This window comes from Oncorhynchus gorbuscha, linkage group LG15 (assembly GCF_021184085.1).
Source record: "Oncorhynchus gorbuscha isolate QuinsamMale2020 ecotype Even-year linkage group LG15, OgorEven_v1.0, whole genome shotgun sequence".
In the NCBI taxonomy this organism is placed as follows: domain Eukaryota; kingdom Metazoa; phylum Chordata; class Actinopteri; order Salmoniformes; family Salmonidae; genus Oncorhynchus; species Oncorhynchus gorbuscha.
The window spans coordinates 45,203,798-45,229,742 of NC_060187.1; the positions used below are offsets into that span (position 1 = coordinate 45,203,798).

At 41.6% G+C, this 25,945-nt stretch overlaps 1 protein-coding gene across 5 annotated transcripts; it reads left to right on the plus strand.

The window, feature by feature from the left end:
- Positions 1–1,150: 1,150 nt before the first annotated feature.
- Positions 1,151–25,945, plus strand: LOC123997376 (polypyrimidine tract-binding protein 1-like). 5 transcript variants are annotated; one of them, XM_046301535.1, is made up of 16 exons: positions 1,151–1,211; positions 2,590–2,643; positions 4,496–4,526; positions 9,065–9,128; positions 9,296–9,468; positions 9,676–9,822; positions 11,890–12,138; positions 12,222–12,332; positions 13,701–13,890; positions 14,049–14,129; positions 14,419–14,561; positions 16,182–16,215; positions 17,474–17,566; positions 17,764–17,980; positions 18,141–18,218; positions 23,449–25,945. In XM_046301535.1, the coding sequence occupies exons 2-16, from the start codon at positions 2,615–2,617 to the stop codon at positions 23,579–23,581; spliced, it is 1,773 nt and encodes a 590-aa protein (XP_046157491.1). In that variant the 5' UTR covers positions 1,151–1,211; positions 2,590–2,614; the 3' UTR covers positions 23,582–25,945. The 5 variants fall into 5 exon arrangements, with proteins under 5 accessions (XP_046157491.1, XP_046157488.1, XP_046157489.1 ...); XM_046301532.1 differs by lacking the exon at positions 1,151–1,211 and adding an exon at positions 1,826–1,923; XM_046301533.1 differs by lacking the exon at positions 1,151–1,211 and adding an exon at positions 1,827–1,923 and having other exon boundaries at positions 13,701–13,878.

The window sequence follows — 25,945 nt, forward strand, 5'->3', positions numbered from 1 at the left end:
ACACCTATCAGCAACGGGTGTGGCTGAAATAGCCGAATCGACTAATTTGAAGGGGTGTCCACATACATTTGTATATATTGTGTATAATAACCTGCACATGCTAAACATTTCAGATGGAATCAGCCATGATTTGGATGCAATGTAAATTTACTGCAGCATATTTCCATAAAAAAAGATCAAGCCTAAAGTCTATGTTACTTGTATGTTACTTGAATGTGGACAGATTCAAACATTATCAAGAGTAATTTAATATCACAAAACTAATATAAATATGTGTTGAAATGCCATAAATATCCTTTATTTGTTGTACTCATCAGGTAGCCTAATAACAGCTGTCATGTAGGACTATAGGCCTATGTTGAACTATGTTTGTATTGGTTGGCTATAAATAGAAGCTACTATGATGTCTTAGTGTATTCTTACTCGTATGTATTATTTCAAACTATTAGGTAAGGGTACATTACCTATATACAAAATATTATTTAGAACTTTTAAGAATGAATACAGCCTAATTGTTCATATATTCCCCTTCAGTGCATGATTCCCAAGCCCAGAGAGACATACATACCTGTGGCCTAATGTATTTTGGCTGTGTAATGATGAGTGCTGTAGGCTAAGCCTAGAGAGACAATGGGCTTCAGTCTGGTCGATGTGGGCCCCATCAATTATTCATCTATGGGCAGGTGTGTCACCTGCACCCAAACAGAAAAGTAATTTCCTGAAAGGGAGCATGTGAGGTAATTATTTATGGTGTGTTACCTGATACAGAAAGATCCTTGTGATATACTGAGTCCAGGAGCTTCAACTGCATATTTGCTCCATTCAGATTACGTTTATTTCATTCTCGCAGTATTTGTTCAATGTGAATATACAGAGGCAAATCTGCTGTAGTGTAGCCTAGCCATTTTGCATCAAATTGCACTCAACCCATCTCCATATGTTGTCTTATTGTTTTTTTTATGAAGGGTAGAGGAATTTTGCTATTTTTTCAGGATGTTGCCATAGCAGTGAGGAGGAGTCTTGGGACCAGGTGGTACAGGAGGCTCGATCTCCCTCTGTCTCACTCCAGAAGCTTTCCCACATCAAAGGAGTCCCATAACCTTTGATGCCAGACAAGGTTGAAATTCGAACGACGGCAATCCGACTAGATAAGGGTCTGATTAGGCAGCTGTTACGGAACAGAGGGTATGCCACTGACACGGCAAAGAGAAGTAAGGGTTTCAATGTATACAATCTATTCCATACTGTTTTTGTCTTCCCAGTACATCTCCTATATTTGTCAAGGCCATGCTCACGGATTTAGGCCATCTTGTGAAACAATAATTTGTTTTACTGTGCCCATAGGCCTAAAGCTGAATCTGTTTCTTGGAAATCGTAGCAACGCATTTGGATAAATTGTCAAAATTTATCTGCATATTTGATAGCGTCTTTGCCCTTAATTTGTTCTTTAGACCAATGAAGAATAATGTATTGCCTATTTTCCTTTACAGTCGTCCACGAACTTACTGTGTTGGAAGCACAGGTTCAGCCATGCAATAACAGGATATGCCATTCTTTCAACGTATATGTAGACAGTTGTATCACAAATTCATTCTGCATTTAAAAAAAAATGAAAATAACTATATTTTCATGGTCACGCGGATTTAATTTGCGACTGACAATTGACCATTTACAATCAAAGTCCATGGCCAACTTCTTTAAGACCGCCCTTCTCTAACAACTCTCATCTTGTCCTATCAGCACCCACTTCTCGTCTCAGACGCCCACAATTGTTCTGTTCTCCCCAATCGTTGGGTTTTACTAGGCTAATCACATTTCGCTTCTCTGTTCTCCGCCATTTTGTAAGGGTATAAGAAAAGTCAGCCAGGCTACAGACTTGTTGGTCTAACTTGTGTAGCTAGTTCCGTGTTGTGCAATGGACGGGTAAGTTCAAGGAAGAAGTTATGCTCTCGAGAAAAGAGCAACAAACTAACATGCTTTATTAAATATATCTTGTAACGAAAATGCGCTAGTTAACCTAGTATTGTGTTATTGTATTTTGGTTGCGATGGAAACATGGTAAAGCTTATTTGCTGAGCATCCGTGAGATACTCCGAGATGCTTAACGTCGTTAACGTTAGTTACCAACCAACGTGGTTGCTTTGGCGTTGTAGTTAACACTATCAGGCTTCCTTTTTGTTTTTGTCTAGACTAAATTGCTCTTTGGTTAATATAAAGTAAGACTGACGCATTTTGAGTGGACTAGCTAGCTTTTCTGTGGTATGGATGCTAGCTTGGCTAAGGCACTAGTTCTAGCAACTGAAAATTGGAACCACCTGTGGCAGTACGGCGTTGGATTAGTGTGTGTGTTGCAAGAATGTTTGCCAGGATATTGCATTGTAGATGGTCCTATCTACCTACCGTATTGTCTAGCTTTGCTGACTGTTAAACTATAGCTTTTTACTTAGTTTTAGAAGTATTTCCATGACGTTACTAACGTGGCTATCCAACCATGCGTGTTGTACACAAGTAATATTTCTGCTTGAATTTCAGAGTAAACAGTGAAAATATAATATTATAGGCTTGTTGTTAACCCCACATTTCTTCCAGCCGTCTAGAGACTGATTTGTATCCTATGGGATCTACTTACGTCACTGAACTAGAGTAAGTTCTTATTTTCATATACATTTTTAAATGCAAGGTACCAGTTCATTAGTTGTGAATATCGGATAATAAACATGATTTTTAGACTATTTTCATATCACCTAAATTTTTCGTTGTATATTTGAATCAATTTTTACGTCTAATTAATGTAGCACTGTGAGATGCGCGTTGATGCTAAGTAACCTCCATAATTGTGGTGATCAGGTTTCTCAGCATGCAATGACTTGGTGTGAGAATTGAGGGAGAATTGAGGGAGTGATTTGAACTGGTGCATTGTCTTGCTTATCCTCCCCCTTGCAGTCAATGTACCCTTAATTTGTGTACTTTGTAGTCTACTCCTAAAAGATGGAATTTAGTTTGATTTTTCAGTAGATTCCAACGTGTTAAATGAAGCATTTAGCTTTTTTTGTTGTAAAATTGTCATGTGGGCTTAGAAACCACAAGGAATTTGTCATGGCTGCAGATATTTATCTTAAGGGAGTTTGAGGGGCATATTTGCCACAAAAGACCATTTTGCATATGTGTATTCCTTTTGTCCTAAAGAATGGCACATACTTATGTTACTGCTTTTTTTCAGCCACTGGTCAAATTATTTATATTGATCAGTGGTTGATCAATCTAATTCTGATTGAGAAAGGGTGGTAGATGGGAGGAAGGCTTGAGAGAGCTTTTGGGCTGAGTTTCCTGGCTGTCTCACATGAGAAACAGGATGTGGAGGTTAATCTTCAACCGAGTGTCCGCCAAATACCACTCATTTTTCATGGGCAAAGCTGTGGGAAAGGGCACTGTTTGCTCTTTCCACCTTTAACATTAGGGGGTATCAAGGAAATGCTTTGCCTTAAATGCAATTTAGACAATTGGTCAATGTTTTCTAATTGATCTTGGTAGAATTATACATTCTAACTTTTTACTTTCTAGCAATTCCTATTATGGACATTCAACATACATTTAGAAGTGGCAATTGGCAATCTCCTAAGTCTTAGTTTAATCTTTTAACACAAATATCTGTAACACAAATATCTGTAACATATCTAGCACCCGACCTTACTGGTGGCAGAACCGCTCCAGATGTCCAATGCTATTGCGAATTCGGTTTATGAAACTTAACAATTGTATGTTCTGCATGGTTCCTTTGAGGGGCAGCGGGTAGCCTAGTGGTTAGAGCGTTGGGCCAGTAACCGAAAGGTTGCTAGATCGAATCCCCGAGCTGAGAAGGTAAAACGTTTGTCGTTCTGCCCCTGAACATGGCAGTTAACCAACTGTTCCTAGGCTGCCATTGTAAATAAGAGTTTCTTCTTAACTGACTTTCCTAGTTAAATAAAGCTTAAATAAAAATGAGATGTCATTAGCTACTTTTCCATGAACTTGTCCAGGGATTTTTTGTCAACATTTAGAAGGATTGCATAGAAAATAAACATTGCAACATTGTTTTTGTAGTATAAACCTGGGTCCATGGAAACCTGCCTATTAACTTTAGTTCAGGCCTAAGTGCAAAGCACGTTTATTTTGGTAGTGTTTTTGGAAGTGTTTGGTCTTAAGTTAGCTTTTTCTGAGGTTACATCCTGCTCTTATTTTGACATAATTTTTTATTGTTGGCTAGGCAGCCCATATGGCGGTTTTGCTTCATGTTAAGGTTAGACACTTGGACAATAAAATGCACTTTACAAAGTTGAGTAGCCTAATTGTACCAGTAACTGACTGTCTGCTTTCCAACTTTTCTGCATATGATAAATAAATCTAGTTAGCTTTTCTCTACCTTTTGGGGTTTCTGGATCTTTTAACTTTAATTTGGGCATTTTAATTTTTCATCCTTTACTGCTTCTAACATTCCTGTCTTCTCTTTTCTTCACAGCAGTGTCCACGATATTACAGTTGGTACAAAGGTAGGCACCCTCTTTTCTCCTTTCGCTTTTCCCCTGCTTCAACATGTCAAGAGGTGTTTGAGAAGGGCTTCAGATTATAATGACCTATGGATGTAGCCGTGTGTGGATTTGACCAATTGTTGCTCAGGCTGCATTTGTTATTACGGCAGCCATGCAAACTATTTGCTCCATGAGAAATGAAAGCTTTCAAAGAAGCTAGCATGTGAAGGCACACCTACAACCAGTTTGGATCTGGCAGTGGGAAATCCTGTTTGCTTAGGTTGCAAGGTTTTAATTGGCTCCAAGTCACCCAACAGGTTCCTTTTGTTAGTGTTTTTTCATGGTAGTTGACTGATTAAACCGTGTTGTGGAACTGTAGAGGAGGCATGCACCAAGTAAAGGATACAATTAAGTGGAGAGGCCTCCCTAATGTTTTCCTTCGTGACACTTGGCTACATTTTTATGGGGGCAAGCAAAAGTAAAACACTCTGCCTTGTCACTGGTAACCAGTTACCAAGCTTACATTACTCAAACTGTTTTCATCCTGTGTGGCGAGTATATTGCTGTGGAAACAGTCGAGCCTAATTATTGGTTGGCTTTGGCATTGTGCCGGGAATGCTCTTGCTACATTCCAGTTTTCTGGCTCCTCCAAGCGCTAGTCTCGCTTAAGGACTTTTTGTCTCTTCGCTGATACACCAGCACATGTCCCAGTAAGTGTTAGCCAATTGTAATGCTGTACCACTCATAGGCTGGTCCCATACTTCCCTTGAGTCATTTCTCAAGAAAATGTCTACTTTTACCATCAAATGGCCCCTGCAGTCTATTGGCCAGGGCTAGCTAACTTGAGCAAAAGCAGATGTTTCTAGATGGTGGAAATTTGAGGAATTTTATGCTCTACGCAGCAGATATGCAGTTAGTGCCATCTCATTCCCCTGATGGATGTTGAGTGACTCCAGGATATGTGGTTTTGGGATGGTGAGCAAACACACGGAGCCGGTGTTCCTGACTCGGTGCGTGTTGCAGGTCTATGCTCTACAGGCTGTTACTATCGCTTCCCAGCTTGGTCTTCAAAGGCCACCCCACAGTAACAGCATTCCTCGCATCTCTTTTTCGCAGAGATAATCGTCTGTGGTATGTACCACACAGCACAAAGACTGATTCTTACAGGTACCATGTGCAAATGAGAAGGTCATTTTGTTACACGCAAGCCAGCGCACATCGGTAACCTTAAGGTGGTGGTAATACATAGCCAGGTTATCTTCACAGGAAAAGGGAGCAGTTTGCTGGAATGCGGATGTTTTTTTTTTTTTTTTTTTTTTTTTTCTAATTGCTTCTTGTGTTTCCTGTTCTCCCCCTGGGGTGTGTCATTACAAACTGCTGGCCTCAAAGAATGGCCTGTTGACTGTTTCAAAATGGTTGGGAGGATCTTGGGTGGAACTGTGTAATTTGGATCAGTACAAATTGTTGCCCCTTACATTTAGAAAGCAAAATTGTAACCAGGCGAGTGCAACATTTTTATTACTTTGATATAAAAGGCCTATATTTTTTGTAAGTGATAGTTATCCTGGAGAAGACTGCAGCTATTTTAGGCCGATGTAATAGTTATGTCATGTTCTTGAAATGTACAATATGGAGGTGTAGTGAACAGGTTCAATCCTCAAATGTAATTTTGGGGTTTTTCCATAGGCTTGGAAAACTGTTGTGAGCTATCTTAAAAAAAATATATATAGATTTTAAAGATGAGAAATAGGTCATTAAATGTAACGACTAGGCCTATTTACCTTGGCTGTGGAGATGGCCCCTCAATCTCATTCCTTAAAGTTGGGAGATGGTGGTGGGGTGAATGGAACCAATTGACCACATGCAAATGTGTGTGCCCCCATTTTCAACATGCATGTTTTTCCTCTGGCCTTTGTTTCCCCCCACACCATCTTTTTAGGGAAAGGATGGTATGGTAAAGGGCTGGGTGGCCTGTGTTTGATCATGTCAGTCGCCATTGGAAAAAGTTTCTAGGTAGCCAGCATATAGGCTACGAAGTAGATTAAAACTCACGGCAGCCGCGACTTAGTGACTTTAAGGGGTTCAGATACACCATTAGTGTTTGCTGGCCGAGAGTACTAGCACTTCTGAACATAACTCTCCAAGTGCGCAACGATTTTTACATGGCATGAAACATTTCGTCAGTCCGATGTATACAGCAGGTGGTCCCTAAAACACAGGGCTGTGAAGGATAGGGATACGAATGCTAGATCCAACTTCGGCGCAATGTGCATGAGCTTTAAGAGGCAGAGGATTGAATTGCCGTTCAATAATTTACATGTTGATAAGTGACAAGCTCTCACTTGGCCACCTCCAAGGCTCCCCTATTTTTATCGGAACTGGCCTTTTAAACTTGTTTTGTGAACATTTGTGTGCGACAGGGTAATTGCCAGGAGAATTTTAAACCTGGCTGTGGGTCTGAAGAGAATCAGTCTTGTGTATTTAGGCTAAGAGTCACGGGTGTGGCTTAGCAGCGCACCTCACCTGGAGCCACAGTCTAGGGTTTCTATGGGGACGGAGTGACATTCAGTGCTGCCCTGGTAACGACCCCATTCTTGCGGTGCATTGTCTCCTGCTTGCCTACTCGGTCTTTTTCACCCCCACTGCTTTCCCTCTCCACACCTTTCTAATCTTTTAATTTAGGCCCTCTGAAAACTCCATTAGAAAACCACTCACTTCATTAACATTGCTAACCAACTGAAAGCCTTGGCACAGCTTTTTAAAGCATTGCGGCTTAACTGAGTTTTCTAACAAGTCTTGTTCTATCGCACAGTTATTTTATAGGACATAATACTTAAAGGGCTTAACTTTTGACAACTGAATACATATCAAGTGTTATGTCTTTAATCGATAAGTTACATATTTTTTAACCGAACAGTCTGGCCAATTAAGTAGAAAGTTCTCCTTACCCTTGTAAAAGCCATTTGAGTGTTAGTGGCAGACAAAGCCTGCTCTGTGACTTGGCGTGCCAGTCCTGTTAAGCGTTATTTTTTTATTTTTAGTCTGTAGCAGGACCTTTTGCTACCAAACATCTTTTGCAGACCTTTACACAAAATTTACACTCGCCCCCATACCCCTTACATATGGTTTTCATTGAGTCCCGCACCAGTGGAATTTTGGAGGGGTTGGTGGGGAGAGGAGAGCACATTCTGTTGCCATCTCAGCACTGCGGAAGGCTGTTTAGCTGTGTACTCCTTGTGTTAACCAGAGCAAGCTTCCCGTCCACATTGTTGATTACATGAAAAGCGCTGGCTGGCTGGTGGTGAATCATTTCCTTGAGAGTTGTCTCTGTTTCCCCCTATTGTTGGTGTTATAGACTATAGAGGACAGATGGTGTTCAGCCTTGTTTTACACATGCTGTAAAGCATACTACCTCTGTTTTATAGGGTATTGTATGTTTGTTTATGGCTCTGTATTTGTTTAAATCAGGTTTTACTATAGTTTTCGCTTTTCTTTATCAGTGTAGGCTCATAGTTCAAGGAAAATATAGTTGGGCTATGTAGGTGATATAAGAAACTTATAAGTTTGTTTCAAGCAAAATTGGGTTGAGGCTTTAAGATAATTTTGATTTTTGGGGGATTGGTCCATCGACTATGGGGGGAGTGTGTGAGCAGGTCACCATTTGCGCCATCACCCCCTACCAGTACCCACCTGAGTTGTGCCAGACTGCAAAGTGATGTACCACCAGGCCCATGACTTGGGTTTCTGCTCCCCCGTCCCTCCCCCGCCCTCTCATTCCTGCTGCTTGGCGACCCAGAAACCGAGTTGTTTTTTTCCTCCCTTCCCACTGAATTCTCTGGTTCCCTCCCTTAAACCTATGCCAATACGGATGACCCCAACATGCATACAAGCGCATGCATGCACATGAAATGCAAGGGCAGTGGGGGTTGGGATGGAGAGGGATTGGGTTGTGTCCATTTACACCCCCCCCCCCCCCCACCTTAGGCCATAGAGGACTTAACGAGGTTAGCAAGTCCGGTCATTGGATCCCTGTCAGTCTGCGTATGGTCTTATCTATGCGCATTCCTCTCGTCTTTCTTTGTCTGCTTCTTCTACTTGTAGCTCGCGGGCTGTAGACTCAGGTTCACATAACTTTTCATGTTAGCTAAGCAGCTGACCTTCTCCTGTTCCCGTTGTCACAAGACAATGGGTCACCCGGTACCTTCATACAGGTCCACGGGAAAGGCTAGTAAAAGGGACAGGCTAGTAGTCCATCTGTTTGTTTTGGCTGTGATGGGGGGAACCTGTGCCAAGATTGGTGATTGTCAATATTGTTCTTCCCATTATTTTGATAGGTCAAAGTGGGTGGTTTTACCTGTGGCTGTTAAGAGTTTATTTTTTTGGTCCCAATGCATACGCGACGAGATGTTCCTCCCGTTTCCATTGTAAACCATAGGTCTTACCTAAAAATAAAATGTGAGAAGTGTGCTATTCAGTCATTGGGCTGGTCATGTCTTTAAAATGATGCTGGTGGTGCAATTCTGCATTGGTCTCAATAGCATGTCCTTCTCCCTTTGCAGAGAGGATCAGACGAGCTTTTCTCCTGCGTGGCAAACGGACCCTATATAATGACCAGCGCAGCAGGTCAGTGTTTAAACCTCCGTTTGTATTAATATCAACCAAGTAAACTTTTGAATACACTGAGCGACGTTTGAGCACCACCTCTTCCAATTCTGATCTACTTCGGGCTGATTTATCAAAAGGGTGTACATCCCAACAGTAGGCTCTCTCTTGCTCCCTCTCCTCCACAGCCAATGGCAACGACAGCAAGAAGTTCAAAGGTGACATAAGGGGCCCGGGCATCCCGTCGCGTGTCATTCACGTGCGCAAGCTCCCCAACGACATAAACGAGGCAGAGGTCATCTCCCTGGGCCTGCCCTTTGGCAAAGTCACCAACCTGCTCATGCTCAAAGGAAAAAACCAGGTAAGTGGTCTCACATGACAACCCTAGCTCATTCGCTATAGCAGGGTTGTCTTGCCCTCCACTCAGAGGGGAGGGGTGTATTAGTTACCATTTCATAAGCTAGTAGTAACCAACTGTCACCAGAGTGGAGCATACAACTGTTGTAGTAGTAGAGTGAATGATATCCGTAGCTGGACTTGTGTTCTTATGGCATTCTCCTGTGTCCAGGCCTTCATAGAGATGAACACCGAGGATGCAGCTCAGACCATGGTCAGCTACTACTCCTCAGTGACGCCGGTCATCCGCAACCACCCCATCTTCATGCAGTACTCCAACCACAAGGAGCTCAAGACTGACAACTCCCCCAACCAAGTGGTGAGTCACTCTGCTGCAGCTACTTCTCAACAGTTGCATAACCCTTTATCTGTGCAGGCTTACTACTTCTGGAAGGCCATGTTTTCAACATTACTTGGACAAAGGAGCATGTCTACAAAACACATCAACAAGGGATTTCAGCTGCCACCCAGAACCTTTCATAATTACTCTTCATTCATTTTGACTTTCATTTTGTAGTTTTCTCTGAGCAATTAGTGCGTTTGATGCTTAGAGCCAACATGAAGTGGGTTTCCTCCACAGCGGACTAGTTTGCTGTGGTAGTGTTCCAAATTTTTTTTGGTTTTTATTTTGATTTGGCGTCTTGCGCTCTCCTCTGTTTCCTGTATTGCTGGGTCAAAATGACTCATTTGGAAACATTCTGTTCTTGCCAGGACTTGTGTGGTTGCACAAACAAACCACCAGTCTACTTGTCAGCTGACTTGAGCCAATCAGAATTAACCTATATTCTGCTGTGTTGCTGAAAATGGAGCCGTCTGCATTCGACTGCTAATTTGTTCAACTTACACTCTGCGGAATAAAGTAGGTCTCAAGTTTACCTTTTCCTGAATATTTTGCAGGGGTTGGACCCGGTTCAGGGAACACAACTGAAAACCAGAAAATATATTTTTTTTCAAGGAACTGAAATGCTTCCTGGAACAAAAGTGATCCATAATGTTCCAGAACAGAAGCATTACTTTAAAAGCACGGGAACAGATTAATACTTTGCATCCCAGGCACACCAAAAACAATTGTCCCCCAACAAAGTGCATGTATGCAAAGTCCTCACTCAGACTTATTCCAGTGTCTACCTGCATGCTAAAAAAATCTTTGCCCGTGCGTGTTTAGGCTACCCGCCCCTCCCCTGTCTGACACATAGGCTACTGCACTGACCTTACAAGCTTGATTCAGAAGATGGGGAGTGATTTTCTTTAATTAGCAAGAACAGGAACTTTTCCCCAATGCTTGTCAAGGATACTATAGGCCTAGTGATCGGGTTTCACGTTGGATTTATTAACTACGGTAAGATGTGTTTTTAGCTTATGTTGGTTACCTAGTTGTCTCAAAGAACATTCAAAGTTACTCTATAGGAGCCGCTCCTCGTAGGTATAATTCTGTGGCTAAGATACCCAGCGCTTTATGACTCCTCGACCCTCGCTCTCCCCACCCGCAAAATCTGTTGCATCTTGGGCCTTATTAAGCTACACTTGTCTGTTCGTCATGTAGGTAAACAACTAGCTTGCCTGCTCCATCCTCACTGATTGGTGAAGTAATTTAATGAGATAAAGGCAAAAATAATTGACTTCGCATGTAAAAAAAAAAATAAGAAAAATAAAAGTATAATATAACCCCCCAGAAGGAATGATCTAAACCAGTACTTTTTGGGGGGTTTGAACCGGTTCACAACTTTTTTGCTGGTCAGAACAGTGGAATGAATGGGGAAAAAATGGTGGTTGTGTTCAGACCCGACGTGATAGGAAAATAATTTTGGTTCCAACTGATATCTTATGGTCTAGTGTGTACCACGCACCCTCCCAACAAGACCCTCCCTTTTTCTAAACACTTTCCTGGGAGAGCGCATGCCAATGGCGACCAATGGAAGCTTCAGCTGTCCACTCTACTCCCCCTTCAAATGACTCTACTCTGGTCTTATCTGCTAATAGGTCAATGAAGGTAACATAAACACTGCTGCAGTGTAGATGAACATTCCCAGATGTTTGGGTATTGCTGGTAGAAACTAGGTTTCCCTCCATGTTGTTCCTCTGTGTTTTTCTTCCCACCAGGTGTTTTACACTCAAACGGGCCCCAGAGTTTCCACTGTGTATACAAACATGTCACGGACAGAGTGGTCAGCAGCACCCTGGAATGTAATCTTTTACTTCCCAAAATAGTTATTTTTACAGGCATTTTATTGTAAATGTCCAGCAACTTTACCCGAGGCTGTTCAATAAGAACATTCGGAACATTGAAACGTATTGACTCTGTGTGGGAGTCAGGTCAGCTCTACCTGAGTGTTTGTAGATTCTCTTGCTTCTTGCCACTTCCATTGAACCATCTTCCTCTCTTCAGAGAGCCCAGGCGGCACTGCAGGCAGTGAACGCAGTCCAGGCAGGGGGCATGCCCATGGCAGGGGGCATGCCCATGGCAGGGGGCATGCCCATGGCAGGGGGCATGCCCATGGCAGGGGGCATGCCCATGGCAGGGGGCATGCCCATGGCAGGGGTGGATGCCTCTGGGGGCATGGGCGGGCACAGCCCTGTGCTGCGCGTTATAGTGGAGAACCTGTTCTACCCAGTCACCCTGGACGTGCTGCACCAGGTAAAACACACTTTTCAATACATTAATGACTGTATAGTGGTCTGAGCTTGTATTCCCCTTGACCATACCCTCCTTGCATGCAGATCTTCTCTAAGCTCGGCACAGTGCTGAAGATTATCACCTTTACCAAAAACAACCAGTTCCAGGCCCTGCTGCAGTACTCGGACGGTCTGACCGCACAGCACGCTAAACTGGTAAGTAGTGCCATCTACCTGTCACAATAATATACAGCAGTTCTTATTCCCCTCCCATTTTTCTTCATTGTGTTTAACCTTAATGTGTTCTAAGTGTGGAGTGTGGGGAAAAGAATAGTCTGAAAGATGAATGAGCAAATCCTTGGATGCAGTCGAATGTGAAGGTAACCTGCCAAAATGACTAAGGCCCCATAGCACTCACATCAGTAGCCATTTTGTGCTTTGAAAGGCTGTTCATGACTCAAATCAACACCACCATCCCAGAAACCCTAGACCTACTCCAATTTGCATACCGCCCCAACAGATCCACAGATGACGCAGTCTCAATCGATCCACACTGCCCTTTCCCACCTGGACAAAAGGAACACCTATGTGAGAATGCTGTTCATTGACTACAGCTCAATGTTCAACACCATAGTGCCCATGAAGCTCATCAATAAGCTAAGGACTCTGAGACTAAATGCCTCCCTCTGCAACTGGATCCTGGACTTGCTGACACGCCGCCACCCCCCCAGGTGGTAAGAGTAGGCAACAACACATCTTCCACGCTGATCCTTAACGTTGGTGCCCATCGGGGTGTGTACTTCGTTCCCTCCCGTATTCCCTGTTCACTGCGTGGCCAAACAACTCCAACGCTATCATTAAGTTTGCTGACAACGATGAGACGGCCAATAGGGAGAGTTTGTCAGAGAACTGGCTGTGTGGTGCCAGGACAACCTCTCAATGGGAGCAAGACAAAGGAACTGATCGTGGACTACAGATAAAGGTGGGCCAAACAGGCCCCATTAACATTAACGGAACTGTATTGGAGCGGGTCGAGTGTTTCAAGATCCTTGGTGTCCACATCACCAACGAACTATCATGGTCCAAACATACCAAGACAGTCAGGAGACTGATAAGATTTGGCTTGGGTCCCCAGATCCTCAGTTCTACAGCCGTACCATTACCCAGTCCATCACTGGGGTCAAGCTTCCTGCCATCCAGGACCTATATACATGGCGGTGCCCCCCCTCCCTGGTTTTACACAGCTGCTACTCACTGATTATTAATGCATAGTTACTTTACCCCTACCTACATGTACAAATTACCCCGGCTATCCTGTACCTCTGCACATTCACTTGGTACTCTATATAGCTTACCCACTCTATATTACCCACTCTATATAGCCTCATTTAATTGAGTTTTATTGTTATTAAAACATTTTTACTTTAGTTTTTGTTAAATATTTTCTTAACTTCTTGAACTGTGTTGTTGGATAAGGGTTTGTCAGTAAGCATTTCACGGTAAGGCATACATACACCTGTTGTATTTGGCGCATGTGAGAAATCAGAATTGATTTAATGCTGAAACTGTTGCCCTGTGGTGAAGTCTTTAGATGGGCAGAACATCTACAATGCCTGCTGCACCCTCCGCATCAACTTCTCCAAGCTGACCAGCCTGAACGTGAAGTACAACAACGACAAAAGCCGCGACTACACGCGGCCTGACCTGCCCACGGGAGACAGCCAGCCCTCCATCGACCACCAGGCCATGGCTGCAGCCTTCGGTGAGTACTATGGTGAATACAATTTAAATTTACCTCCCTCCTTCTTCCCTTCTCATTTAGACATGATTGGACCTGTCCATTCATTTTCAACATGTAGTAATAGAATATTTTACAACAAACTAAAGGTAACTAATCAATTAACACTCCTCTATCCATGTGTGTTTCTCCAGGTGCTCCCGGGATCATCTCAGCCAACCCATACGCAGGAGCTCATGCCTTTCCCCCGGCATTCGCCATTCAGCAAGCTACAGGTGAGTCTGATCGTCCTCTTTCTGACACCTGCCTCGCTCCTGACCAACATTGATGGATTGTAGTTACACGGACATTTTCACTAACTTTACACTTCAAGGGGGAAGCTGGCCTCATCCACTACCATTGAGTGGCAACACTACAACTTTTAAACTTTTGCGGACCTTGACCTATTAGCAGTCGTGCTCAGCGGCTTCCAGTCCGGCCTTTACTCTATCAACCCATTCACGGAGTTAAAAAATAAAAATAAATAAAAGAATATGTCTGCCTCCCGTTTGCTTCCCTCTGCAGGCCTGACGATGCACGGTGTCCCTGGAGGCCTGGCTCAACTGACCATGCCCGTGGCTGCAGCCGCGGCGGCTGCAGGCAGAATGGGCTTCCACCAACTCTCCGGTGGCCACTGTGTCATGCTGGTCAGCAACCTCAACCCAGAGGTTAGTCCTTCCTTGACTCCCTCTCGACCCATAGTGGCCCAGATGGGCTGAGTTGAGCTGTGAAGCCTCTGTGGACGTGGGTTTTTATTCCTGTTCCCTACCCTGCGCCCCAAAGTGTGCACTTGCTCACTCACCCCTAGGAGTTGCTTGTCGTAAGCATGGGCTACCTCGTGAGTTTTCACAATTTCTCGCACCAGTACATTTCTTGTAATTTCATGCAGGGGAGTGAATGAGAGCACACTTTGGGGAGAGAATTGGACTGCAGCACATATTCAAAGATGTCGGTTTCAGTTGGCCCACATGACACGCCAAGTAAATTGGGCTGTGTATTATATGCTGGCTCTCCATGTAACAACATTGCTGTTAATGTATCCACTTCTATTGAATGTTTTTCAGGCCTTTCCCTTTACCCACACACAAACAAACCTTGCGTTAAGTCATGCCTAGGTGATATAGAGCCCCCATTACTGTCAACTTCCTGCAATAATGCAATGCGTGCAGTGTAGCAGAGCTCTTGACTTTTCCCTAGTGTTTTTCTTTACTCCTGTTCTCCCCTGAAAGTGTTGTACCATCCCCCGTTACTGAAGTTTCGCTAGCAGTAGATGCAAACACTTAGGATACACTAACTTCATGAATATTAATTTGTTTACTCATTCAATCACTATTATTCCAAATATTTGCAAGTTCGTTCAATTTGAAGATTAGCTTTAGGTTATTTGCACCCTCATACATGGCTATTATTTACCATACATCCAGTTGGACCTATATATTGTATGTTAACTGTGTGGAATTTCTGAACATTATATTCATCAACATAATTGTACCAGTCCCTCTTAATCTACTGAGCATGTTAAAACTTTAAATTATTGGACAGCTCATTCCGTAACCTCCGTACATGCAGTGAGATTTTTCATCAGATTTAGAGGAAATATTGCTTTTATAACATGGCCTTCAGCTTAAGCCCAACAAATATTTCTAGAATCATTTAAAGAATGTATCTCTTCAATAGTAATGGTGCATGTCAACACAGACAGAATTATAGAAGTATTGTCTCAGCCTCATGTGGATCATTCCTCCTAGTTTCATTGTTGGTTTGTAATCTTCACTCTGATTTTAAAGCACATTCTATACTGGATGGAACACTTCATATTTCTTTGTATACTGACCTTGTTTTTTACCTCCTTTTCTTGTTTCTCTCCCTCCCATTCCCCCTCCCCCTCATTTTTGGTTTTAATACCTTTACCTGGAAACTTTTTTTTTTGCCAAACTGACTGCACGCCCCATGAATTCCCTCTCCCACTTTCTTCTCTCAACCATGATACCACATCATCCATTGTGTACACATCACATTCATATAAACAAACACGTAAACATATACATTTATCTTTGCTCATATCATGTTACCTATACCACCCCCCCCACCACTGCCACATCTCCTCCCATTCTTTGCTCCTGTCCAATTTATTAACCCTCATGATCCAACCACCGTTTTTTTTGTTTTTGCCATTCCCCGTGGAACTGCCTCCGCTGTGGATGATATGTTGAACCTCCACTCTCCTGCCTCCGATCTTTTTCCTGTCCCTTCCTCCCTCCGCTGCCTTCCTCTGCTGTCTTATAAAGAGAGTTACGCCCCAATGCCTCTTTATTCTTTTCGGTATGTTATCATTAGCACCTTTTTTATTATTACTACTTGTTTGTTCTGTTTTCTTTTTCTTAACTAATTTGTTTCAGTTTTTGTTTTAGTTTTCAAATATTTTGTGTGTTGATTTGAGACACTTGGCAAAAAGTTGCAGCATTTTCATGGGGTTTGTCCACAGCTGTCTTTAAAGGGATACTGATTTGACTATTTATCAAACTGTTTTCTTTCTCTGAAAATGGTCTATAGTTATGCTTTTGAGTCTCAACTTAAGCCTAATTGGTCAAGAACACGTGGACCTTAAATTCACTTTTGGGCCGATGTCTCAATGCTGCAATTTTCGGTCCCACGCTATATGAATATTGCAGACTTGTCTTTTTAATACTATGGACCAATTTCATATGAAGAGAACTTATGAATAATTTCCAGATCACAGTTGAATATTCCTTTAAATATAGTGCAAATGACAAGAATATAAGAATATCTTGTGGGAAGTTCAGTGAGATGCTTTAACTTTGCCACTGTACATTTAGATTTATCATCTGTCTATTGTCATAGTTTGCATGCTTGATTTGTCATCTTGCATGCCCTTTATGAACGCTGTATCAATTGCTTTTGGTTAATGGTCAAGACTCCCATTTGTGCAGAGTACATATGGCCAATTTTGCATTCCTTCTGATCCTTATTCTAAATTTCTGACTTGCAGTCTGTTTTTTTTAACCATGAAGTGCCTTACTTTTCCTAAATGTTTTTTACCAATTTATCAGGGAGGTGCCCCTTTGTAGACACAAAAGTAATATCCTCCTTGATAAACTACATAAGTCCCTTATTTTACCTTTTCTGTCCAAGTATAGTGACATTAAGTCTGAGACAGGCTGTGGAACTATTTCAATTCTTTGAATGTATTAAAACCGATGTACAAACGGTAGCCTACACTTTGATATTTTTTAAATGGGCTTTTATGGTGTAGTAGTCACAAGTACCTCTGAGATGGTAAATGACCAATTCCCACTAGTGGCCATGATGCAATATTGCAATGATCAGTGGCTTCAGTCACTCTTGCTAGAATGTATTTTGCCCCCCTTATAATTTAGATAAATGGAGGAGCATCTTGATTATGAACTGAAGTTATTCATATACACAAGCTTCCCTGTGGTGTGTAGATGGGTGTTAACCAAATCTTAAGTGCCCAAAGACATGGTTTTGATTGTATGGTCTGGTTTAGAGTTAAATTGATTTTCAAATGGTTGTCTCCCCCCTTTGAATCTTTGTGAAGGTGTATATGGTGACGTGATGAGAGTGAAGATCCTGTTCAACAAGAAGGAGAACGCTCTGATCCAGATGTCTGATGGGACTCAGGCGCAGCTAGGTAAGGCCCAGCTTAACTTTCCTGGTAAGGAATACCTCCAACTACCATCTAAGAATATAGGGAGTAATAGGGAGCAATATGTAGGGAGTGATGTGCATCTGAGAATGATGCTAAAGGGATAAAAAATAAATAATCTGAGGTTATTTAGCGATGGAAATTGAATATAAGACTCACTGCTTAACCTCTGTTTTCAACAGCAATGAGCCACCTAAATGGCCAGAGGCTCCACGGGAAAGCGCTGCGTGTCACCCTGTCCAAACACACCAATGTCCAGCTGCCCCGCGAGGGCCATGAGGACCAGGGCCTGACAAAGGACTACAGCAACTCACCCCTGCACCGCTTTAAGAAGCCCGGCTCCAAGAACTACTCTAACATATTCCCTCCCTCAGCCACCCTGCACCTCTCAAACATCCCGTAAGTAGACTAGAGGGGTTTCTCCCTTGCAATGATTCCCCTGACCCTTTTGATAGCTGCTAATCCTGAGGTACCACTTTCGTGGTCTGAAAAGAATTCTACATGTATTGGTAAACTACTGCTAAAATCTTATCAAGTTTTACAATGTCTGTCTTTGTAGTCCCTCTGTGGTTGAGGATGACCTCAAGATGCTCTTTGCGAGCTCCGGTGCAATGGTCAAGGCCTTCAAGTTCTTCCAGTAAGTTGTCTTTTTCCCCTCTCAAACAGCCATTTTAAACTTTATTTATCTGCTCATGTGTATGTCTTTAGGAAAGTCTGTATTTGAAAAGTATTTAGATCCCTAGACTTTTTCCACATTTTGTTATGTTACAGCCACACTATAAAATAGCGTCATCAATCTGCACATAATACCGCATAATGACACAGCATAAGCATGTTTTAGATTTTTTTCCCCAAAGTTTGTGTATACATTTTTAAAAGTACAAATATTCAGACCCTTTACTCAGTACTTTGAAGCACATTTGGCAATGATTACAGCCTTGAGTCATCTTGGGTATGACTCTAAAAGCTAGGCACACCTCTATTTGGGGAGTTTCTTCTCTGCAGATCCTCAAGCGCTGTCAGGTTGGATGAGGAGCGAAGCTGCACAGCTATTTTTAAGTTATTTCCAGATGTTCGATTGGGTTCAAGTCCGGCCTCTGGCAGGGCTACGCAAGGACATTCAGAGATTTGTCCAGAAGCCACTCTTGCGGCATCTTAGACTCGTTGTCCTGTTGGAAGGTGAACCTTTTCCCCAGTCTGATGTACTGAGTGCTCTGGAGCGGGTTTCCATCAAGGATCTCTGTACTTTGCTCTGTTCTTTTTCCCTTGATCCTGACTAGTCTCCCAGTCCCTGTCGCTGTAAAACATCCCCACAGCATGATGCTGCCGCCACTACGCTTCACTGTAGGGATGGTGCCAGGTTTCCTCCAGACATAACGCTTGGCATTCAGGCCAAAGTTCAATCTTGGTTTCATCAGACCAGCAAATCTTGTTTCTCATGGTCAGTCCTTTAGGTGCCTTTTGACAAACTCCAAGAGGGTTGTCATGTGGTTTTTACTGAAGAGTGGCTTCCGTCCAGCCACTCTACCATAAAGGCCTGATTGGTGCTACAGAGATGGTTGTCCTTGTGGAAGATCTCCATCATCTCCACAGAGGAGCTTTGTCAGTGACCATCAGGTTCTTGGTCACTTCCCTGACCAAGGCCCTTCTCACCTGATTGCTCAGTTTGGCTGGGTAGCCAGCTCTAGGTAGTTTGGTGGTTCCAAACTTCTTCCATTTAAGAATGATGGAGGCCACTGCGTTCTTGGACCTTCAATGATGCAGAAATATTTGAGTACCCTTCTCCAGATCTGTGCCTCAACACAATTGTCTCGGAGCTCTACGGACAATTCCTTCGACCTCCTATGCTTAGTTTCTGCTCTGACATGCACTGTCAACTGTAGGACCTTTATATAGACAGGTTTGACATTACAAATCAAGTCCAATAAATACAAATTACCACAGGTGGACTCCCAAGTAGTAGGATCTCAAGGATCAATGGAAACGGGATGCACCTGAGCTCAATTTTGAGTCTCATAGCAAAGGGTGTGAATACTTATGTAAATATGGAATTTGTTTCTATTTTGTTATAATTGTGCAAAAATGTTCAAACCTGTTCACTTTGTCATTATGGGGTGTGGAGCTTGAGGACATGTGAATAAATAAAAAATAAGGCTGTAATGCAACAAAATGTGGGGAAGGGAAAGGGTCTGAATCCTTGCCGAATGCACTGTATCTGACCGTGTGAGAAAGGAGTAGTTCACCCAAATAACAAATTACATTGGTTTCCCTACCCTGTAAGCAGTCTATGAACAAGGTATGCTAGCAATCCACGCTTCGGTTTAGGTTCCCTGGCACAGTTTCCAAATTCAGAAATGTTAGAATGTGTGTCATGAATCCCATTCAAATCATTTGGGCATCATGTACAAATCTAAAAGTATTTAAAATTGATTGAAGCTCAACAGAGGGTTGGTAATCTAGCCAACTTCTGGAAAGTGGTCAAATCTTTGAAACAAAACTTCACCCCTTGGTTGCCCCAGCAGGTTATGACAGCCTCTTGTCCCATGCTAGACAAAATTGACATTTTGTGGGGCTTTTAATAACCATTTTGCTTCAGCTGGCCACCTATTTGAGAGGATAGCCTTTGAAAATGCCTCATTCTGGAGTACTTTAGTCAACTCTGCATCATTCTGTACAATATTTTCTAACACTCGCATACTTTATTTTCCTTTCTACCATTTGTCTGATGTACTAAGTGCTTTTCTAAAGATTGTTTTAAAATCCATAGGGTCTGATTCACTTAATCCTGTTTTTAATGCAGCTTTCTGCCCCACATATTTCAGAGCCTTTGCCCTATTTTTAATTTGTTTTGTCTTATCCTGAAGACCTGGAAAGCGGCACATGTCGTCCCCCAACATAAGATGAGATCCTTCTGACTTAGATAACTGCTGTCCAATTTCCAAATAAATAATCCCTAGAAACTCACAGCTTCTCACTCTATTCTTAATGTGCACCAGTCTGGTTTTAGACCTGAACATGGCATCATTTTAGATCATACTTTTTTATTTTTGCTGCCTTTCAAGGTCTTCAACATGGTTGACCATCACATTATCATTTAAAAAGTTGACTGATATAGACCTGGATCAGGCTTCTTTCAAGTGGTTTGAAAATTGTCAGACGGAACACTTCCATTTCTGATGGCGTTAAGTCTAGTTTTCTGGCTATTACTTTGTGTACCGCAGGGGTTGGTATTGGGACCTGTCCTCTTTACTATTTATATAAATAATATTTGTCTAGCGGTTAAAGTGTAATATTAATTTGTATGCAGACGTTTCTGTCATGTATGCAATCTCCCAAACTAGACCAGTCTTTAGTTACAATCTGACTTTTTTGCCTTTATAAAAACTTGTACTTCAAGTGGGCAAGACTAAATGTTCTTGAATTCTGGCAAAAATGTTTGCCGTGCTACATATTTATTGAATGGTTCCCCCATCGATTGGGTTCTGGACTATATATTTTGGATTGAGTTTTAAACACTGAGCAAGGAAACTAAGATTTAAAGTGGAATTTTTCCTAAATTAATCTTGCCTCTCCCTGAAAAGCAGATTGTACGGTCAATTTTCCTGCCAGTTCTGGATTAGGGTGACACCATTTACCAGAATGCAGCAGCTGCTACTCTGAAACCTTTTGAATGCAGTCTACCATAGTACCTCCCTGATTTCTTGAATAGAAATCCATTCTAGATCGTCTGACTGGATCCAGAAACCAATGGGTTGGCCAGAACACGCATGGGTAATGCAGCGTTTGAACATTTATTTGGCTTTGGTACTCTGATTGGTTCGAGTTAATTCAAACGCTTTGTTTTGTACAACACCCCTCATTTTGACATTACCACAAACAATTTCAATGATGGCAGTCTGACAAAGTGTGTTCAGAAAGTATTCTTACCCTTTAAACTTGTTCCACATTTTGTTACAACTTGAATTCAAAATGGACAGTGAAAACACATTTAAAGAAATACAGAAATATCTGGTTTACTTACATAAGTATGCACATGCCTGAGTCTATGCTTTCTAGAAGCACCTTTGGCAGCGATTACAGCTGAGTCTTTCTGGATATTGTGCAACATCCCATTTTATTTATTTTTTAATTCAAGAATTCTGTCAAATTAGTTGTTGATCACTGCTAGACAACCATTTTCAGGTTTTGCTGTAGATTTAAGACAACTAACTTGACCACTCTTGGTAAGCGACTCTAGTGTAGATTTGGCATTGTTTTAGGTGATTGTCCTGCTGTAAGGTGAAATCTCAGTCTGGTGGAAAGCAAACCGTAGCAGGTTTTCCTCTAGGATTTTGCCTGTGGTTATTTCATTGTTTTTTATTTTTATCCTGAAACACTCCCCAGTCCTTAACGATTACACATAACATGATGCAGCCACCTCTATGCTTGAAAATATGGATAGTTGTACTCTGTAATGTGTATTGGATTTACCCTGACCATAATTGGTATCCAGGACAAAGTTAATTGCTTTGCCACATTTTTTGCAATATTACTTTAGTGCCTTGTTGTAAGCAGGATGCTTGTTTTGGAATATTTTTTTATTCTGTACAGGCTTCCTTTCACTCAGTCAATTCAGTTAGTATTGTGGAGTAACTACAATGTTGAGCCATCCCTCAGTTTAATGGCTGTGATAGGAAAAAACTGTCGCTGTTTTAGTCTCCATTGGCTTAATGATATCCCTTAGCGGTTTCATTCCTCTCCGGCAACTGAGTTAGGAAGGACGCTTGTATCCTTGTGACTGGGTGTATTGATACGCCATCCAAAATGTATTAACTTAATGCTCAAAATCATATTCAATGTCTGCTTAAACATATATTTTTTTTTTACCCATCTACCTGTAGGTGCCCTTAGTGAGGCATTGGAAAACGACCCTGGTCTTTGTGGTTGAAATATGTTTGACTGAGGGTCCTTTTTAGATTGTTTGTGGGGTACAGAGGTGACTCAATCATTAAAGTCATGTTAACTATTGCACACAGTGAGTCCATGCTTATGTGACTTAAGCACATTTTTACACCTGAACCTATTTAGGCTTGCCATAAGTGGTTGAATACTTATTGAAGACATTTTAGCTTTCAATTTTGTATTAATTTGTAAAAAATAAATCCACTTTGACATTATGGGGTATTGTGTGTAGGCCAGTGACAAATCATGTTAATCTATTTTAAATGCAGGATGTAACACAACATAATTGCGGAAAAAAATCCAAGGGTGTGAATACCTTAAGGCACTGTATGTAGCGAACGATAGAGCAGCGTAATTAAGTTTGAGTTGTCTGACTTGCCTAACAGCCAATTTGGTAACTCATGTTAATGGAGTTTCCTCGGGTGTCCACCGACTTGGGTAATTCAACTTTGGTTTTAATGCATATCACTGCTGGAACAATTTACAAAACTCATAAGTGAATGTTCCGGTGCTGCTCTGGCAATTTTAGTGTTGAGGACCCAGTAGATGAGGAATGTAACTTTTTTTTTTTTTTAACATCGTATTGATTGTACTCTTTTCAAAATGAATTGATTTGTTGTATTACAGTGATTGGGGCACCCTTGAGAATGAGGCCCTGGTCTCAATGGGTTTCCCCTGAATGAATAAATAAATGCTAATATTGGTCCTATGACTTGAATGAGATTTGTGCCATAAATGCTAAAACATTAGCACTGTGAAACAGTGCCAGTGAAACATAACTTAGTTTAAGCCATGGATTGTTGCCACACCTTGTCCCATATACTGCAACAGGGTAAGGAAACCAAAATGTCATTTTGGATGAACTATCCCTTTGAATGTTTAATGAAGGGCCGCATATCTGACCGTGTGAAATGTTTATTTTTTAGGAAAGACCGCAAGATGGCCTTGGTCCAGATGAGCTCAGTTGAGGAGGCCATAGAGTCCCTCATCGAGTTCCACAATCACGACCTGGGTGAGAACCACCACCTGAGGGTCTCCTTCTCCAAATCTACCATCTGAGGGGTGCAGCCCAAAACACTACTGTGAATGGGCTGCCCACATCCCTTCACAGCCTCTACTATGTCAAGTTGTGGTGAAGCGACTCTTCAGTCGTGAAGTAGCATCCAACACAGCAATCACTTCCATCATTCCTAGTATATTTATATACGCATATCTACACATGTCGACCTATAAACCATATGGAAAAGAAACATGCACACCCGATTTTACTGGGTAAAAAAAGAAAGTTTTATATTTCTAGCATCTTGCCTTTGCGAGGTAAATGCATTCCTTGCTCTCTGTACCGACAGAAGTAGTTTACACTTGCCTGTCTAAGTCTGATTTAAGAGATTGGCGTAGCCTAAACTTCAGTCTTTTGGTAAATTCCATTTGCCCTTGGGTTCCAACACCACTAGGTTCTGAGGTACTTCTGTGACGCCTCATCCTCTTTGCCTTCAGATGTTTTCTGTGCCTTATTCCAGAAGTCTTATGTCCTTCAATTTGATACGTTGGCATTTTACAGCCAAAACAAAATTTAGCTCATCTTCCTCTCCCCAATCCTTGCTTGCGAAGACCAGGTTTACAGCTGATATGGGTTTACCATTTGTATAAAATGTATTACAACGTGGTTCATTCCCCCCAATGTATTATGAAGGTTTTCTTTTTAGTCTTATTTTAAAAGTAAGAAGAGCTAGTTAGTTGAAGATGAAATCCACAACTCATTATCTAGCTTTTTTATTTTTTAAATATGTAAACCCCTTGTACCAGGGTTTGTGATTATTAGTCTTGTTTACTCTATTTCTAGATGTAGGTTTGCATTTTTTATGAAATTTATGCAATACGTTTTGTACAAATCCAGTATTGTACACATTGTTATTCCTATATACTGTTGGTTGTAGCTTATTGGTCAGTGGTTGCCTTAACGACTGTGCCTTAGCAAAAGGTCTTATTAGAAATGTCCTGATAAGTATGGCTTACAATGTCTTATGATTTTTGTCTTAATGGCTTGCCTCTCCTGATGCAGTGGCTGTCAATTTACTATATTTATACAATTTTGTGATACACTACAGCATAAAACCAAATAAGGTCTTTTTGCAAGTTATTTTAGCAAACCTGTATACACAGCTTTATTCATAATGCACTGCCACAGAGTTGTGGTAGTCTGCCTGCCCATTATAGCACATTTTACAAGGCTCTTACGGGGATCAGACAGAAGCGGACTATTGTGACTCTGCTGCTGTGAATTATAAAATAAACATAAGAATTGGAAGAGTCTCTCAGTTGCATGCCAAGATGAATGATGGTTATTTGATATTTACATGTGGGGTTAGTAACCTTTATTGTACAGGGCTGTGACTTTACCTTAACGCAGTCATTGCTAACGGCAATACGGCACCCTCTTTCATGTAGTCTATGGACGGGACTTGTGGATCTGGACAAATTTCATCTTAAATTGAGATCCATTTTGCGTTTTTGGGGAAGTGCCTTTCAAATGAAGCCTTTTTTTGGTCTGTTTATACACGTATGTTTATGTAATGAACGTATGTTCCGCCTCAAGTGCCCTCAGGCTCATAGGAAATGCACACATCCGGCATAAATGTAAAGGTCTGCAGTGATTCTGGGCGCTTGCTACAGTGAAGGTGTACACTTTGTTGTAGATCACATTTTTAAAAGGTAATTATCAGTCTTAATACTTGGACATTCCACATGTGCATTTTATATTGGGCAAATGTTGAGGTTCTTTTCTCAATTAATTGTGCATCAAGTTCCTTATTTTAAATTGGTGCAAAGCAATAGAATTTCAGGGTCATGTGAGGAACCACAGTGCTCAGACATTGTTCGATCACTAGTTTTCTTGAACACCAGTTTATTACATGCTAACCTATTAATTGGATTCCAGCAATGCAGAAGAATGACAATTTGTTTGTAGATAACTCAAGAGGAGACACTTGTCTCCAATATGTAGCATGTATTGCTATTAAAGGTATTTTACTTGCTTTGCATACCCCAGGCCAGGAGTGGATTTCCCAATTATGCAAAATTGCACAGCATTTAAAATCATTACAACCTCTATCACTTAACATTAAGATGGCAGGATTTCTTCAAGTGAGGTGATTGTCAGGGGAGGGGGTGAAAAGCGGTATATTCATTTTTTTTTTTGTACCACAAAGTAGGTATTCTAAAACGATAGGCTTTATATCTATGAAACATGTATATTTTGATTACAATTAGCTTGGGACCTTTTCTCTTGGGCCCCCAGGTAAAGAAAAAACATCACAATTAAGTTGTTAGAAAACAAACAAAATGGGTCCCTTTTTTGGTCATTAGTGTTCCGTGTAGCTTAAATGTTTCTTAATTGTGCCTTCAATAAATATGTTCACTGCT